Source organism: Henningerozyma blattae, chromosome 2 (genome assembly GCF_000315915.1).
Source record: "Henningerozyma blattae CBS 6284 chromosome 2, complete genome".
Lineage (NCBI taxonomy): Eukaryota > Fungi > Ascomycota > Saccharomycetes > Saccharomycetales > Saccharomycetaceae > Henningerozyma > Henningerozyma blattae.
Window position 1 is genome coordinate 1,736,996 of NC_020186.1, and position 18,632 is coordinate 1,755,627.

Genomic DNA, 18,632 nt, shown 5'->3' on the forward strand with positions numbered 1-18,632 from the left:
ATTATATTAGAGTGTATTAAAATTAAAGTTATTTTTATTTATCATTACAAATTTTTTTTTCATTTAATTTTGAATTAATTTTCAATTAATGATTCTTTATCAAAAATATGACCATTATATTTTGATAAATTTTCACCATGATATGAAAGTTTACTTGAAACTTCAACAAGAATATCATCATCTTTAATAATGGCACCTGCGTCTTTTAACCAATTAGTTGTCAATCTTAAATAAGCTAGACGACTTGTTTCTGGATTATCATTTTGGGTACCAGATGCATTTTTCAAAGGTGAGAATTCTTCATTTCTGTCCACTTCTAAACAACCAAATTTTTCAATAGGAATCAATGGGAAAATATCAAAAATGAATTGTTCTAATTTAATACCATTTGGAGTTTCGAATTTGATAATCGAATCAGTCTTTGAATCATAAATTGGTATTTTTTTATTAGCAATATGATAAGTTAAATTATTGCACCAATTATCAACATGTGATTTTAATAAATCAACTGAATAATAATGATTGACAATATTAGCAGCTCTTAATTTTAGGAGACCTGTTTCTTTATCGATTGATTCAGCCAATTGATTTGAAATTTCTGAATATTCAATAACACAAGGTTTACTATCACGAGTAGCAATAACACCAACTGATTCATGAGGAGATCTCTTTCTAACTGACTTAGTAGCTAACTGATAATTATTTTTGATTGCAAACCCAATAAATACTGGATCTGCCAATTTTGTTAAAATGTTATCAACACAGTACATATGTATATGTTTAATACCACGGTTAACAAAATCTTCAATTAAATGGTTATCTCTTAAGGCACGATATAAACCACCATTACCATCTGGAGATTCTACAAGAGTAGTTGGTGAGCCAATTAAGAATTGTTCACCTTTAGGGTCCAATGCAGGTAAAGTGCCTTGATTGAAGAAAGTGATTTGATCCTTGGAAAGACCAAAGAAGTTATTTTTTTCAAAGAAACTTTGAGTGGGTTCTGATGTTAATGGAGAAGTCATGATATACCAATGAATCGGTATATCTGAATTAGCCAAATTTTGTAAAGAAATCAATCTTTCAGCTTGAATTTGGAATAATGATTTATGAGAGGGTAGGCCAATATCAAAACAACCTTTTGGATTCGAAGAGCCTAATCTTGTGCCTTGACCACCAGCCATTAAAATGACAGCAACTTCACCTTTCTTGATGGAATCAATACCAATTTCATAATAAGCGTCTTGTAATTGTTTATTATCAATAATAGATTGATAAGAAGTAGATGGTAAAGAGTCAATCACCGAAGTTGAAGGCGTTATCTTATTGATATTCAACTGATTAAGAGACTCTTTGGAATCCTTTAATAACTTTTTTAATGAAATTCTTTCATTTAATTGGTTTAAATTAGCCAAAAATTGTGATTTTTTTTCATCATTTAAAGAACGTAAATGATCGATAATGTTTGTTTGATTGAGTTCTTGGAACAACTCGATAGTGATTTGTTCCTTGGTCATTTTAGTTGTTTGTTCTTAGTGTATAATGACTACTCCAAAAAAAAAAATCCAATCATTTCAAATAAATATTTTTTTTTCTTTTTTTTTTCTAGTTTATATAATTAAGTGATAAAACCTGTTACATCGCTAACGCCAAAACGCGACCAGTCTGAGCTAGAATATTCTCGGCTCGGAAATAGAATTCCAGAAACAGTTTGATAAATTTGATAAACGATGATTTACATGGAGACATTATTAAATAAAAGGATGATCTAATGCATTATTTTTACAGTATTAGTTAGCTTAAAGTATATGTATAGATAAACTAATAAGTGTCTAGAAGTAGATGAAATAATCTCAAATGGATTCACGAAGCCCTGCCTAGCCTCATGATCAAGTTACGATTGCGAAACCATTATATAAAAAAAAGAATGTTACTGACAACAGTCATTTTAAGAACATTAATTTCTTTCCTTTGAATGAGAAGTGAATTAAAATACAGGAATATCACTAGGACTTTTTTTACGAGCCGCTATCTCTTCTGTATCACAGACAAGCCTTTTCTCAAGAAAATATATTTATTCAATGAATTATTCAATTCTTAAGTCTTTTGGACTTTCATAGCATGCCAATCAATAATAAGCGCTGATCGCTTTTTAACAACTTTTCAATGACAAATATGAATATGTAACTATGTCACTGTCAAGTGTACCTTCATATGCACCTTGTTTCTCGTTGTTACCACACCTAATAAGCAAACCATTTCGGTATGTCCCTAAATTGCCTTCTTTCATCGACTAGTACCCCTTCAACTGAAATAGCTGGCCATTATATATGCTTCCCCTTCGAACCCCGTGAAACCCCTATTCTTAATATGATAGGCAATTGTTTGATTGATATTATTGATTTTATTTTCTAATCCATGTGGAAAAGCTGCGAAAAGTGGAAAATTTGAAGAAACATCAACAATGAGGAAACGGAAAACTGAAAACAAACAACCAAACTAGTCGTCAACAATAATAACCAAGCAAACAATAACCAGCTGTTAGTAAACATCGGTTTCAGTGACACAGAACTTGTCGGGGAAGATAGAGGTGGGCGGCTGCAAAATGAGAGTCTTGGAGCAGAAGTCAATTGAATAGGATTGGACTTCAGATATAGTATGCTGGTTCTTAGAAAAAAAATAAAAAAAAATAAAAAAAACGAATAATAATAATAATAATAATAATAATAATAATAATAATAATAATAATAATAATAATAATAATAATAATAATAACGATATTAATAAATAAATAAAAAAATACTCGAGTATACCAGCATACGCATATCATTTGTAACTAACAGGGGATATATAAACAAGGAACCTAGGGTAAGGAGCGTATAGCGGAGAAATTTTGACACAACTGAAACACATTTAATTACCACAAACAGGACCAGCAGAACTAACACCAATGCAAAGACACAGAGGTGAGTTAAGACGTGAAAGGGCCGACTCTCTTAGAACTCAATTGTTAAATAGACAGTTGCATCACAAGATACAAGAAATTGCTCGTGATGCTGAGGAGGAGGATTTGGATACCGAAATGGCTAATAATTTGGTATTTCAATGCTTATCGTTAGCAAATAATACTAGTTTTCTTATCAAGGGGCTATTGGATTTTTCTATTTTTGATCCCAAAGATAACTATAGATACATCAATATCAGGTTACCCATGGAAAGTCCAGCCGTGGCTCATAATCAAAATAAATTATATGCATTGAGTTTCTTATCACTTTTTATGCTATTTTTCCTTATACCATTTATTTGGGTCATTATACCTTTAGTGACACTTTTATTATTGATTGTTTTCCAACACCAATGCTATTCGAAGAAAGAATTAAACAATGAAGAACCATTTTTCCCAGTGTTCAAAAAGAGACCTTTACAAAAAGAGGTAATTTCTCAAGAGTACTCTGCATTTCAAACTACTTTAGATTTAACTGATTTAAAAGAAAAACATAATGTTATCTTGACTAATACTTCGTTAAATAACTTACAAATTGGTGATTTCATCTATTTGAAAAAAAATGATATTGTCCCAACCGATATTTTATTATTATATTCCAATGAAACAAATTCTACTGCTAATATTCAATTAAGCGACAATACTTTTACAAATAAATTTACAAATGACAAATTCGTCAATCTATTAAGAACAAACACGGGCCTGGCAAATATTAATTATCATCTACACTATCACAAGCGTTCAGGTTATTTGTTTGTGAATTCTTCAAGCTCATCTTCAACATCGTCGTCTTATTCACAAAAGAGTTATTTGAAAGATGAAAATATAATTCAAAAAGGTTCCATTATAAATTCAAATGAAATTATTGGTTTAATACTAGACACCTCAACTATTCAATCCAATGTCTTTAAAAGGTCTTATAATAAAATCCATAATACATTAATAAAGCCATTGGATTTTTCTTCATCATTTGCAACATATTATGAAACAATTCAAAATACGTTTTCAAAGTCATTACCAATCCCTCATTCAAATAATTTCACTATTAAAAGAAAGAGAAGAAAAATTATTGCATTCATCTTTGCGTTTGGTTTCGTAAGATTAATTTTCATTTAACCATATTATTCTATTCGCCACAGATTTCATTAAAGAAAAATACTACAACCTAATACCCATTCTTTATTTATTTATACCTTCCTAGCAAAATTTATTTACCATTATAAATGCTTAGGCCCTATATACACATACCCCAGTGAGATGCTTCAAATCGCTTCTATCTATGTAGCTTCTATCTATGTACTATTTCTAATATTATTATGTATTAATCATTCTAATTGTAAATGTTTTACATAAGTTAAAGCTTTTTCTTATAAAATATATTCTGACGCGTTGCTTCGCGTAAAATAGTTTTGAAAAATCCTATTATCTATCTATTATAAAATACTGAAGTAAAGATAATATAACATGCAAAAAAAAAGAAAATTGCGATAAAAAAACAACAATATTGGTTAAGGGGATATCAATTTTAACTTAGTGAACTTACACCACAATGTCGTCGTTGAAGAGATTAAATGAAATGGATAAAGACACACCAACTACTAATGATGATCCAGCCAATAATGAAAATAATTCAAATAAAAAAATTAAATTACAAAATGATAATATAGAGATAATACCCACTCAAAATTTTGCTAAATTCAAACAAAAAGGGTTTAAACCAATTAATTCAAAATCACAATCTTCAAAAGATTCAAAAGACTTGGCTCAGTCAGCAACCATTTTTGAAGATGAGTTATCACAAATGGAACATGATTCAGCCGATGCAATCTCAGAACATTCTTTAAAACAAATATATTGTCGTAAACAGATTCCAACTGATTTTGATCCAATGACTTCTGATATATCTTTCCAACAGATTGAGTCTGAACAGAGTATCCTACCACATATTTCAGATAATGGTACTTCAAGCGTTGTTCGATTTTTCGGTGTCACAGAGAATGGGAACTCGATATTATGTAATGTTACAGGGTTCAAACATTATTTGTATGTTCCAATACCTATCAAAAATGGCCAATTTGCAGAAGATCCAGATGAATTAACCAATTTTAAAAATCATGTTCATCAACAAATACCAAATTGTATCAGTCATATTGAAATTGTTAAGAAGCAATCCATATGGGGTTATTCAGGTGATTCAAAATCAAAGTTTTGGAAGGTATATTTAAACGAACCTAACCAAATCAATAAACTAAGAACAGGCTTTGAAAGAGGCTATTTCTCTTATAATGGCTGGTTTTCAAATGGTACAACGACATATGATAATATCGCTTATAATTTAAGGCTAATGATCGATTGTGGTATTGTTGGTATGTCTTGGATTACTTTACCCAAAACCAAATATAATTTAATTCAAGAAAATATGAAAGTGTCTACTTGTCAACTTGAAGTCACCATAAATTACAAAGATTTGATTGCTCATCCTGCTGAAGGTGAATGGTCACATACAGCTCCATTACGTATTTTATCATTTGATATTGAATGTGCTGGTAGAGTAGGTATTTTTCCTGAACCAGAATATGACTCAGTGATTCAAATTGCAAATATCGTGAGTGTTGTTGGTGCAAAAAAACCTTTTATTCGTAATGTTTTCACATTAGATACCTGTGCCCCGATTACTGGATCTCATGTTTTTGATCATAAAACTGAGGCTGAAATGCTACAACATTGGAAGGATTTTATCATCGAAGTTGATCCTGATGTAATGATTGGTTATAATATTCAAAATTTCGATTTTCCTTATCTGATTGATCGTGCAAAAGCCTTGAAGATTGAAGATTTTCCTTATTTTAGTAGAATTAGCAACTCTAAACAAGTAGTGAAGGAAGCTGTCTTCTCTTCCAAAGCTACAGGTACAAGAGAATCTAAAAATACAAATATTGATGGTCGCTTACAATTTGATCTGTTCCAATTTATTCAAAGAGAATATAAATTAAGATCATATACTTTAAATGCTGTTTCTGCAAATTTCTTAAACGAACAAAAGGAAGATGTTCACCATAGTATCATTACAGATTTACAATTGGGGGATAGTGAAACCAGAAGAAGGCTAGCTGTTTATTGTTTAAAGGATGCATATCTACCGCTACGTTTATTAGATAAATTGATGGGTCTCGTTAACTATACAGAAATGGCTCGTGTTACGGGTGTTCCTTTTTCATATCTATTAACTCGTGGTCAACAAATTAAAGTTATATCACAACTGTTCAGAAAATGTCTGGAAATTGATACCATTATTCCGAATATTACAAGTAAAGGATCTGACGAACAATATGAAGGTGCTACTGTTATTGAACCAATTCGTGGTTATTATGATATTCCAATTGCAACCTTAGATTTCAACTCATTATATCCCAGTATCATGATGGCACATAATTTGTGTTACACTACATTGTGCAATAAGCAAATTGTAAATAGTTTAAATTTGAAATTAGATGAAGATTATATCATTACACCAAATGGAGATTATTTCGTTACTGAGAAAAGAAGACATGGTATCTTACCAATTATTCTGAATGACCTAATCTCTGCTAGAAAAAAGGCTAAGAATGATCTAAAAAAGGAAAAAGATCCATTCAAAAGAGATGTTTTGAACGGTAGACAATTAGCTTTAAAAATTTCTGCAAATTCTGTTTATGGGTTTACAGGTGCAACAGTAGGGAAGCTACCATGTCTGGCTATTTCTTCTTCTGTTACTTCTTTCGGTCGTAAGATGATTTTAGAAACCAAGAATGCTGTTCAAGATAAATACTCGGTTAAAAATGGGTATGAGCATGATGCTGTAGTTGTTTATGGTGATACCGATTCTGTAATGGTAAAATTTGGTACATCAGATCTTAAGGAGTCAATGAGATTAGGTACAGAAGCTGCTGCCTGGGTTTCTACCTTATTTAAGCATCCAATTAATCTAGAATTCGAAAAAGTTTATTTCCCATACCTACTAATCAATAAAAAGAGATATGCTGGGTTGTATTGGACAAATCCTGATAAATTTGATAAATTAGATCAAAAGGGGTTAGCATCTGTCCGTCGTGATTCTTGTCCCTTAGTTTCCATCGTCATGAATAGAGTCTTAAAGACAATTTTAATTGATAGAAATGTTGATGGTGCATTAGAATATGTAAAGGACGTTATTGATGATCTTTTACACAATCGCGCTGATATTTCAAAACTAATTATTTCTAAAACACTAGCTCCTCAATACACAAATCCGCAACCTCATGCAGTACTTGCCGCTCGTATTAAAAAGAGAGATGGTAACGGCCCAAATGTTGGTGATCGTGTTGATTACGTTGTTACTAGTGGGAATGATAAATTGTATAATAGAGCAGAAGATCCATTATATGCTCTAGAACACAATATCCAGATTGATTCCAAATATTACCTAACAAATCAATTGCAAAATCCATTAACTAGTATTATTGAACCTATCATTGGCGAACGCCAAGCCAATGCAATGTTTTTAGTTAAATCTATTAAAATTAATACAGGTAATATGAAGACAGGTCTAATGGGTTTCATTAAAAAAGTTGAAGCTTGTAAAAATTGTAAAACCTCATTAAAAAAAGGTGAAGGCCCATTATGCTCTAACTGTTTAGGTAAATCTAGTGAACTTTATGTCAAAGCATTATATGATGTGAGAGACTTGCAAGAAAAATATTCACGCGTTTGGACAGAATGTCAACGCTGTGCTGGAACTCTGCATAATGAAGTTCTATGTTCTAACAAAAACTGTGATATCTTTTATATGAGAGTTAAAGTTAAAAAAGAACTTCAAGAAAAGATGGATGAACTAAGTAAATGGTAAAAGTTCCATATAAAATGAAGTTATATACATGTATAATAGTTTAATTCATTCGTAATATTTAATTTAATCATAATATTCCAGTTTGTAATTTGGTAATGAAAATACAAAGTCATGTTTCTAAAGCGAAGATGTAGAAGTGTAGAAGAATAACAAAACGGGGAGTTGCAAAATAAATAATGGAGAGATCCCAGTATATTTAATTTTATAACTTAACTAAACGTTGAGGTCACTTATAAATATACAAAACAAAATATATAGTAAATCATTAGATAAAGGAAAGTACTGACGTAAAAAAAAGTTAATATGGCACATAATTATAGAAAAGATGTAATCCAGCTTAAATAAATTTATTTACATAAAATTTCTTATAAGCAGGATAGCTCGGAATATGTTTTCGGTATTTTATTATCTATTATTTGTAAGCGCTTAATTTCAGTAGAAAAGCTATCTTGGTCTTGCAACATGCTTTGGAACCATGGATGATTTAATGTCGCATTTACATCAAACCTAGTTGTTGGATCAACAACTAACAAATTAGAAATTAAATGTAAAACTGTGTCATCTATCTCATCCCAATACGGAGAGTAAAATGCAAATTTTCCTTGCAATATTTGTTCTTTCAAAGTAGGAGGAGCTAATTGATCACTGAATGGAGGAAACCCACAGAGACATACATATAGTAGGACACCAGAACTCCATATATCAACTTTAGCAGTATAGCCATTCTTTACTAAAACTTCTGGAGCAACATAAGAAGGAGTACCGCATAATGTGTTAGTGAATTGCAGTTCTCCTGTAAATTTTGCAAGCCCAAAATCAGCTATCTTAACTTGAATGTCAACTTCATCTTCATCCCAAGGTCCAGTTTGTATTTGGTCTGGGGAGGTTCTTCTTGTAATTTTCAATAATATATTTTCTGGTTTAATATCCCTGTGAATAACGTTTCTACTGTGTAAATATTTTAAGCCAGATAAAATTTGTAAAAATAATGCTTTAGTTTCATCTTGCCTTAGGCAAGTTTTTTTAACAATTCTATCAAATAATTCACCATCATCAACTTTATCCAAAACTAAATATTTTTGAATTTGCATTTTACTAACAGGCTCGATGAAACTGTCAAGTAAATTCACAATATTTGGGTGCTGAACACTCATTAAAATATTAGTCTCCTCTCTAAATTGACGGCTCTTTTTCTGATCATCATTTTGTTGAGGATGAAAAATTTTAATAGCAACAGCTTTTCCTGTCTTTTTATTGATACCTTCCTTCACAACAGCATAATGGCCTGAACCTAATTCTTTACCAATAACATATTTATCAAATACTGATAAGTTTGGCTGTTTGAATGACATTCTCAACATTGTTTGACTGCTAGTAAAGCCAAATTGAGGTTTTTTAAAGACATCGTCATTGTCTGTAGACTTTACTTCATTACTACATTTATCTGTTTGTTGGCGAGAATCTGTTTCAGCTTCTGATAATTGTATACTGCCTCCTTCCACGAGCGTATTCTCTCTAGATTTCTCTGTTAGTGTGGTATTATGATCCTCTTCGTTTTCTTGACTGCATGTTAGGTATTTAAATAAAAATGAGCAACTCCTACCAAAGACAACTTTGTCACCATTTTTTAAAATTTGATCCTTTTTTACTAATTTATTACCATTTACAAATGTACCGTTTCTACTATTATCAACGATATTTATTAATTTTCTTTGAATGTTATCAACTTCCATTTCAACTAAATTTAAATAAGCATGTATTGTTGAAATATCTATTTCAGGTAGGACGATATCACAGGATCTACTCCTTCCGACAGACGTTGTGGGTTTATCATAAATATCAATCTTTTGTTCTTTCCCAGGGATTAAACTTATTAATTCTGCTAATGGGGCTTTCTTAACTTCAAACTCTACGGTTTGTAATCTTTTTACGTTTACATGAATTTCTTTAGATCTCTCCTATAAAGAAAAAAAAATCGAAGATTTCCAAATGGAAACACAATTAGATATGGTTAGTAATTGATCAAATTAATTTCATAATAATCTTGTGAATACCCCTCGGTCATCATTCATCATAAGGAGCCAAATAAGGCTGCCTCTATATCAGATCAGAATTATAATACATACTCTTTTTAACCCTGAAGTTTGCATAGTTGTATATATTTGTATTCAATGGAATAGATGTATTCTATTTAGTGTAAATAGTCTATAATAATTATTTCTGTTTGCTACAATAAAAATATCTTAAACCAGTTTGCAAAGTATTTCAAATTCTTGAACAAAACATCTTATATCATTTTTAGAGTAACGCTTCTGAAATTCCATTCAAAACGCGACATTTAGAAATGTAAACAAACGCTAATAGTAAAAGTATAAACAATGATTACAAAAAGAATTTGAGGAATTAAATATTGAACTTCAAGATAGGCATTGCATATACTAATTGTACCAATATTAATGAGTATCTCCAATTATACACACAACTAGGTAGCTAAATCATATCTAATTCCGGAATGCCAAATGTGTCTGGAAAATTGAAAAATATTTAGCATTATCAAATGTATTTTTCTATCAAAAAATTACGGCAATTACATTTTTAAGGATTTTTAACATCTTCAATTAACGATTCTGCATCATCATAAAATTCTAAGACACTTAATATTCTTTTTAATTGTTTGAGACCTCTTGTAGGTGGGTCCCAATGCTGATAAACTTCCCATGTTTGCTTCACGCGTGTAATGGCTTCAGAATTATCGTTAATAAAATTCGTAGGATCTGGTTTTGAAATTTTCCAAAAAGTTGTATCTTTTGCTGTTAATGCAAAGGAAAGATGTAAGGGAAATTCTTGGTGCGGTAAATTGTTAATTCGCATATATAGTGATAAAGCTTCATGAAACTTCCATACCAAATCATATTGGTTTGTTTCATTTAGAATACTTTTGGGGGTAGAATGATCATTTAATAAATGTAATTGCTTCTTATTTAGAGGAGATTTTGTGGATAATGTATTTTGGATGAAACATTGATATACTGAATCATCAGTGTACATATCAGTTTCTAATACAAAAAGATTTTCTTCTTTTAAAATTTTTTCAGAAGATAACGTTGTGGGATTTAGATTGTCATTCTTATTATTATTTTCAGTATTAGTTATAGAAGAGGAAGAAATATCATTATTTTTATTTTTATTATTTGTAGTAGTGGTGGTGGTGCTTAATTTTGTATGAGAGATAATAGTGGTATTATTAGTTGTATTTATATTAATTTTGGGTGAGATTGTATTGTTAATGACATTAGAATTTGGATTATCGCGTTTATTTATATGATATTTGTAATACAAATATTGTAAAATTGGGTATAATGATAATAAAGTTTCTGGAAATTGAATATTATCTATAATTCTTCTTGGAATTTCTTCTTGTCCTTTCCAAAACGAATCCATTTCTTGTAACCAACTTTTTAATTGATTTTGTAATTTCTTTTGTAAAGTTGATGGTACGGTATTTGAATTAAAAGACCTAGAAATGAAAAATGGAGAAAGTAATTTAAATATTGGAATGAATTTATAATAGCCTAAATTTAAAGCAAGTAAAAAATTGTTAATAATAACAATTTCCATTAATCGATTATTTGGTATTGGCAAAATGGTTTCATAAGTTAAATTATCATCTTCCATAGGTTCGTCATTTAATCCAGATTCTAAAGGTGATTTTAAATCTACTCCCATATATTTTGCATCACACCAAATATTTCTAAATATTTGAGGATGAGTATAATCAACGGCTAATTTTTGTGAAATAGTCATAAAATTATCATATAATTTACCAAAAAAAGTTAATCTTGAAGTTGGCCAATTATTCAAAATTTTAGATAATGCACTTTGAACTTTTTTAGACTCTTTGGAATCTACTTTTCTATAATTTCTCAATTTTAATAATGTATCTTTTTCAAGTTTTGTAGTATTTTGGAAAAGTTCCTTTTCTCTTGTTTGTAAAATTTTATTATAATCATTTGACAAAGATTTAATATTTGTGCTTGAATTTTTTTTCTTTAAATAATTATTATCGTGGCTATAAGTTAATAAATCAGTATTATGATCCCAAAATCGATAGCCTTGTAAGCATGATTCGAATAATAATATACCAACTGGAATATTTGAACTAATTTGAAAATTTGATTTAGTCTTTAAGATATGATGAATAATTAAAATTAAAAGAGGAGAGCTATGATAAACCCCCATGAAAAGTATGACATCTGCTTCTTTAAATAAATGTTTCCAATGTTTTAAAATCTCAATAACTTCATCTAAATTTTCATCCAAAGATTTGATATGTAAGGGACAATGTAATGAAATTGTATGAATATTTTTTGGATGTTCATTTAATAAATTTTTTGATAGATTTGTTGTAAGCTCAAAAGAAGTTGGTTGATGTTCAATGGAATATTTTTCATAATTTTTTGGTAAATAACCTGTACATGATAATATAACCACATTTTTCTCAAATAATTTACCTTCTAAATTTTTTTTTAAATATAAATGTGTTTCATTTTCAAAATTATAATGTTCTTTAACTGTTGTAACAATTTTTGTTTTCAAAGGTTGAGTATGCAAAGTCTCTAATGGGGTTTGTGAAGGCAAAATAATTGAATTATGAATACCAATATGATGAATATTTTGATTTTGAGGTCCCAACGGGTATTGGTCATAGGGAATTGGCCATTTCATGGAAGACGTGTTGAAAGCATTAATGAATCCTTCATTATTAAATGATGAATCTGAATTTGGTATATCACTATCTATTTTCATTTCTTTATACCAACACCAAGAATCATTTTTTTGAGTTATGGATTCCAAAATTTCTCTCTTGATAAGATCTTTTTGAGTTTCATTTAAATCTTGATAAGTCGTATCATCATCCAATTCTAAAACAGGTTGAGGATTAGATTTCAAATATGGAATTTGTGGTAATTTGTTCCAAGCGTATCCATACCATGAATCTCCTCCTGGTGGAAGCGTCACACTATGTTCAGTAGAGATTATATTTGTATTTGTGCTTGCATTTGTATTTTCATTTGCATTGGTATTTTCATCTGAATTTTCAATTGGAGTTTCATTAGTAACTCTATCGTTAGGATGCGATGTTATATCTGCATTATTTCTATTCCACCAATTAGTATACCATGACGATTGTGACGGAGTCTGTGGTTGAGTTTTAGACTGAAGATTGTTATCATCAGGTGAAATAGGATTGCTGTTATCTTCAGTGGTTAATTTCTGTTGTTGGTCCATCTACGAAATAATCTATTCCAAAGATAAAGAAAGAAACTTTACAAAAAGGGGGATGAGCCTTCAAAAGTAATAAAAAAAAAAATCAAATGAATGAAGATTAAAGATTGTGGTGAGTCACTATAATTGGGAAGGAAAAGGAAATCTTTCTTTTTAAAGGAAAAAAAATATATTTTTGTAGATCAATCTCACTAAAGAATTTTTTTTTTTTTATATTATTGACAAAGGTAATCTTAACATTCTTGTTTATGGCGTAAATTGAGTAAAGTTAGTTAAGCTTCGGACTATATAATAGTATGAAAAAAGCCGATTAAAATAAAAATAGATGAGAAAGATAATAATATTTAGCATATTCATTTAGCGAAAAACTGTATTCAACAGCAACTAAAACCAACGACATATACATCTATATATAGATATAGAATATCAATGGATGAGGTGGTGATTGAACGACTCTTAAGAAGAGATACGATCGAACGTAGATTCGAAGAGTTGTTTACTACACAGATATCGGGAAAAGATATAATTGGAACTGAAAAAAGTAACAAAGAAGGTGAGAAATTATTCAATAGTTTGAAGAATGATATACGTAAGAAAGAAATCGAAATATATCAATTGAATGAGACTATTAAGATGAAAGACAAGATGATTGAGAATGTAAATAATGAGTTGTTAGAGTTGACTATCGAAGATAATATGTTGAACCAAAAATATTTGGAATTAAAGAAGGAACATGACACATTAGTAGAGAGATGGTTGAAAAGAGTACAAGATCAAGCAGACCACTTGAATGTTTCTAATATTGATATTGGCAAAGACAACTAAAATCAAGACCAACTTTTTGTAATTTGCCATATACATTCCTTCAAATAAAATGCCAATAAAATATAATTTACAAGGAACCATTACGCAATTAACTTCAGTGTAAATGGGTTAGCTTTTGTATTTTTTTTTCACAATCGATCAAAGACACTTGGCATTATGGTACAGGAACCAGTTATGTGCCAACAACCCTTAAGATGTTGAATTGCTGCCCACCCCTGAAGTGTATTGTCAAGTCTTTTGTTTATTTTTTGTTTATTTTTTTGTTTATTTTTTGTTTATTTTTCTGTTGTTTTTTTGTTTTTTTGTTTTTCTGTTTGATAATGTGGGGAAACTTATCTATATATCTCATTATACAAGACACACATGTGTATATACTAAAATATAAGTCTCTATAAAGGATATAACATGTTTAGTGGATTTCTATGAAATATTTTTAATTATCATACTTTATGGCGCTAATTTTGTGGCGCGTCGTTTTAAACCGAAAAAAGGAAATTTTAAGCTAATTTAAAAATGGAAATTTAAAGCGAATTCATAAACTGATAATTTAAGCGAAATAAGAAATGCTAAGCAAAAATAAAAATGGAAGTTGTAAGCGAATGTAATTTTAAGCGAGATTTGAAATAGGAAATTTTACACGAGATCACGTGCGTTGTTTTTTTAGGAAATTATTAGCGAACCGCAAACAATGAAATTATCGGCAAATAAGGATTACGATTTTCGTAATTAAGGTTCACGAGCCCCATTCTATTTAATCTAGGACATGGAAATTGAAAGTGGAAAATAAGGATTTTCTTATCATTTAATCATCTAATATTAATAAATTAATGAATAATCAATATGGTAGTTTATTTCATTTAATTTTATTAGAAAAGAATTTTATAAAACTTTAATTTTTTAAAATAATTATACTAGAAATTGAATATATTGAAGCTTTGACTTTTTTTTTTCTTTTGCTATTTGAAATTTATCTATATACGTGTATATCAATAGATTTGTACCTATCTGCATGTGCTAATTGGGCAAAAATTACTACAAATTAGGAAATTATTTTGATATTACAAGTATTTGATAATCTATTATATGGTATCAATCAATTAAGTACAATAATATATTTCAAAAACAAAAAAGAAAAATAAAGATAAAAATAGGAAAAAAACACAATATAAACTAGAAAAAAGGAATAATAACGATAATATTGAAATAACCAACAAATATTGTTGCTATTTAATTATACTCAATTATTTTTTTTTTTAATCTGAAATTTTTATATTTTATTTTTGCATAAAACAAAGGATACAATTGTGATTCATATTGCTATACACTTTTCACATTCGCTAAAGAAGATACTAGGGATAAAATACTATATATCAGGGAAATAAGCTTTTATTGTTTTTTTACCTTACCAAACATCGCAACTATGCCTGATCTTAACTCACTATTCACAAATCATGTTTCATTCGATGATTTATCTCCATCGTTGGTAGATGATCAAATTACTGCTTTGAAAAAAAATCATATGCACATTAGTTTGAATAATAGATACATTCATACTCCACCACAATATAACCCAAATTATAACAATCCCAATGCTACTACAAGGCCCACTTCAAGACAAAGAAGATCTTCACATGGTGATGTAATCACAAACTCAGATTTAGATGACGTTGCATATAGCAATAGTGTATTTGATTATCCAAGACCATTAACAAATAATAGTAATCTAACTACCTATAGCAATAATAATAATACTAATAGTAATAGTCCCTTTCTAAGTGTACATGGTACTGAATTGAAACGTTCAAGAAGTACAGATCCATACCAAAGGTTATCTTCTCCTCTTCCTTTACAAGATTCATTGTCTTCAACAAATTCTTTGAATACTAATTCAATAAACTCTACAACAAGAATTCCTTTACAAAAGCATAAAAGTTATACAAATTCATCAACAACCACATCAACTTATTCAAATTATAAATCTCCAAGATTACCACCACCACCTGCTAAATCATGTTTAAATTTGAACAATTTACGTACTTATTCGAACCCAGACGACGAAACTGCTGGGAAAGATTTTGATCTATCAAATATATCATCGCAAGACCAAAGATTAATTACAAAATTAACAGAAGATAATACAAGATTAAATTCAGGTTCTAAATATGGTTATATATCACAATCAGCTTTTTCAAATTTGCATGAATTAGAAGATCAATATGAATCAAGAAATGGTTCTGTAGTTAAACATAATCCAAATAAAAATTCTTCTCAAAAGGATGGTTCTACAAGGAAATCATTTGCTGGAATGTCTGATGAAGAATTAGCTGAATTAGAAAATTTCTATACTTCACAAAGTAGATCATCAAACTCAGTTCCAAATGATCTTGAACAATTCGATTTTAGACAACAGATACCAACATATACTATGCCTCCATTATCTACAACAAATTCGAATAATTCTATATCGACATATACTGCTCAAGCAGTCAATGATATATTGGTACCAACTTATCCTTCGAGACCATCTATAACTCATAAAGCTATCACTTTGACTACCAAGCATATCAAATTTGATTCATATATGAAAAGTTTTAACGAAAAAATTTCAAACAGTAAACAAAATCTTGAAGGCCAACATCCACATAAGTCAAGTGTCAGAAGTGTCACATGTTTTATTTCAGGTAGAAGATTCACGTGGTCCACTGCAGATTGGTATATTTTTAACCAAGCAAGAGATGGTGATCATTTGATTATTTCTACAGCAATTCCCTTTTATGAAGATATTTTAAAAAATATGAAATATAAAAAAAGTTATAAAGATTCTTTAAATACTTTTAAAACAAATAATTCAGCATCTGTTTCTCTTAATAGTACTTCGGATAGAGATTCTTTACATTCCAAGTATAGTGTTGATAATTCCTTAACATCAAATCCAGATAATATTTCCACTGAATTAAGATTGGAAGCAATTCATGAACAAGCTATTGCAAAATGTAGAAATATTTTAGATTATTATAAGTCAAGATTACAAAATAAAATTATTAAACTTACAATTGAATTTGTTAAAGCAGAATCTTTAAAAGATGCATTTGTTGGAGCATGTTCAGTTCACAATCCGGATTTTCAAACTGTTGCAACAGTAAGTACAAATTTACAAATTAAATTTTCAAATAGGTACGTTAAATTACCCTTTTTTGTAATGAAACATTTTAGATCACCCACTGTTGTTATTCCTTATGAATTCTTTGATCCAAATTTATTAGATAATCCTTTAACTCAATATAAAAAGGCACAACAAGAAAATTCAAAAATATTATATTCTAATGAAAATAATGATGATGATAATAATGATACACAAATATCTAATAATGATAATATAAGTATACCTGATAATGAACGTTCTATGGGTGAAAAATTATTTAGTGTAGCTTCTACTAATACCCAAACAAATTTGGAAGCAAAATTGAATGCCATTGATAGATTAATTTCAAAAACTTGTAAAAATCCTTATATCTCAGCTTCATATTATGATGATAATGATTCGGTAGAACGAGTAGAAGTTTCAGACAATGAGTCAGAAGCAGAATCAGTCACGTCTATAGGAGAATATTTCCCAATATCAAATGAACAACAAAAGAAAATCGATATGTTCGAAAAAATTGGATATATCATACCTACACCTTCAAGATTGAATGAAGAAAATTCTCAAATAATTGAATCAAATGGTGTAAAGATAAAACAATTAAGGTCGGGTAGTTCTGCAAGAAGTTCAAGGTTACAGTTCCCGGAAGCTGGGATGTATAAAGTGAGATCAATGATTGATGGCTCCAGTTATAATTCAGATACGGCAACTAGAAAAACAAAATCAAATACGCAATCCCATTATCAAATATTTGATCCGAGTACAAAACAATATTCAAATTACTTACATCCTAATGCAATTCCCAATTCACTTTCACCTCTAAGATCTCAGAAATATCAATATGAAAGAAGGGGTTCTGTAATACCTGTAGGCTCATCATCTCCTAAAGGTTCAAAATCTTCACCAAATAACGACTCATTGCCAAGTTTGACTCCAACAAAATCATTAGATCCTAATATGATGGGGAAACGTAGTCGTATTAAGAAAACTAAATCAAAAGGAAAAATAACTATTTCACCTTCAGATACACACTCTAAAAAAGGTTTTTTCAGAAAATTGTTTGGGAAGTAAATTGGATTTTACATAAACAAATTATCAATCCTGATTTTTAATTACTATGTACTATAAACTTATATTAAAATAACTTTGCATTCACCACCTTCTTTTCCCTTTTTATTTATTCTAACTAAATGTTACCTTATAACATTTCATTTTATTTCCTTTTCTTTTTTATTTGTTACAATTTATCTTTTTTTTTAGTTATCTCTAGTTTATTTATATAACTCATTCATCTATATCATGCAATGATATAGCCATATATACATATATGATATATATACCATTCTATAAATTCATATTCATTGTAATAAATATTCGTATTTTTGAAGGTGCTTTTTTTTGTCATTAGAAAAAAGTCCATATTAATTATTATCCTTTTTACTATTACAATTGTCTCTAATGAAATTATTTCATGGAAGCTTCGGAAATTAGTTTCAAAAAATTAAAAAATA

The 18,632-nt window shown here is 29.3% G+C and overlaps 7 protein-coding genes across 7 annotated transcripts; 4 read left to right on the plus strand and 3 right to left on the minus strand.

Moving 5' to 3' along the window:
• Positions 1 to 74: 74 nt before the first annotated feature.
• QRI1 (UDP-N-acetylglucosamine diphosphorylase) lies at positions 75 to 1,517 on the minus strand (the record flags this gene model as incomplete). The annotated part of the gene is made up of 1 exon (XM_004179019.1): positions 75 to 1,517. One exon carries the CDS (start codon positions 1,515 to 1,517, stop codon positions 75 to 77), a length of 1,443 nt encoding a protein of 480 aa, XP_004179067.1.
• Positions 1,518 to 2,950: 1,433 nt separating this feature from the next.
• TBLA0B07310 (uncharacterized protein) lies at positions 2,951 to 4,120 on the plus strand (the record flags this gene model as incomplete). Its single annotated transcript, XM_004179020.1, has 1 exon — positions 2,951 to 4,120. The coding sequence occupies one exon, from the start codon at positions 2,951 to 2,953 to the stop codon at positions 4,118 to 4,120; it is 1,170 nt and encodes a 389-aa protein (XP_004179068.1).
• A 433-nt stretch (positions 4,121 to 4,553) lies between these two features.
• On the plus strand, positions 4,554 to 7,868 carry POL3 (DNA-directed DNA polymerase delta POL3; the record flags this gene model as incomplete). Its single annotated transcript, XM_004179021.1, has 1 exon — positions 4,554 to 7,868. One exon carries the CDS (start codon positions 4,554 to 4,556, stop codon positions 7,866 to 7,868), a length of 3,315 nt encoding a protein of 1,104 aa, XP_004179069.1.
• A 365-nt stretch (positions 7,869 to 8,233) lies between these two features.
• On the minus strand, positions 8,234 to 10,018 carry DUN1 (serine/threonine protein kinase DUN1; the record flags this gene model as incomplete). Its single annotated transcript, XM_004179022.1, has 2 exons — positions 8,234 to 9,826; positions 9,995 to 10,018. 2 exons carry the CDS (start codon positions 10,016 to 10,018, stop codon positions 8,234 to 8,236), a joined length of 1,617 nt encoding a protein of 538 aa, XP_004179070.1.
• Positions 10,019 to 10,463: 445 nt separating this feature from the next.
• On the minus strand, positions 10,464 to 13,157 carry CVM1 (Cvm1p; the record flags this gene model as incomplete). The annotated part of the gene is made up of 1 exon (XM_004179023.1): positions 10,464 to 13,157. One exon carries the CDS (start codon positions 13,155 to 13,157, stop codon positions 10,464 to 10,466), a length of 2,694 nt encoding a protein of 897 aa, XP_004179071.1.
• A 426-nt stretch (positions 13,158 to 13,583) lies between these two features.
• On the plus strand, positions 13,584 to 13,979 carry ATG16 (Atg16p; the record flags this gene model as incomplete). The annotated part of the gene is made up of 1 exon (XM_004179024.1): positions 13,584 to 13,979. One exon carries the CDS (start codon positions 13,584 to 13,586, stop codon positions 13,977 to 13,979), a length of 396 nt encoding a protein of 131 aa, XP_004179072.1.
• A 1,420-nt stretch (positions 13,980 to 15,399) lies between these two features.
• TBLA0B07360 (uncharacterized protein) lies at positions 15,400 to 18,192 on the plus strand (the record flags this gene model as incomplete). Its single annotated transcript, XM_004179025.1, has 1 exon — positions 15,400 to 18,192. The coding sequence occupies one exon, from the start codon at positions 15,400 to 15,402 to the stop codon at positions 18,190 to 18,192; it is 2,793 nt and encodes a 930-aa protein (XP_004179073.1).
• Between the last annotated feature and the right edge of the window lie 440 nt (positions 18,193 to 18,632).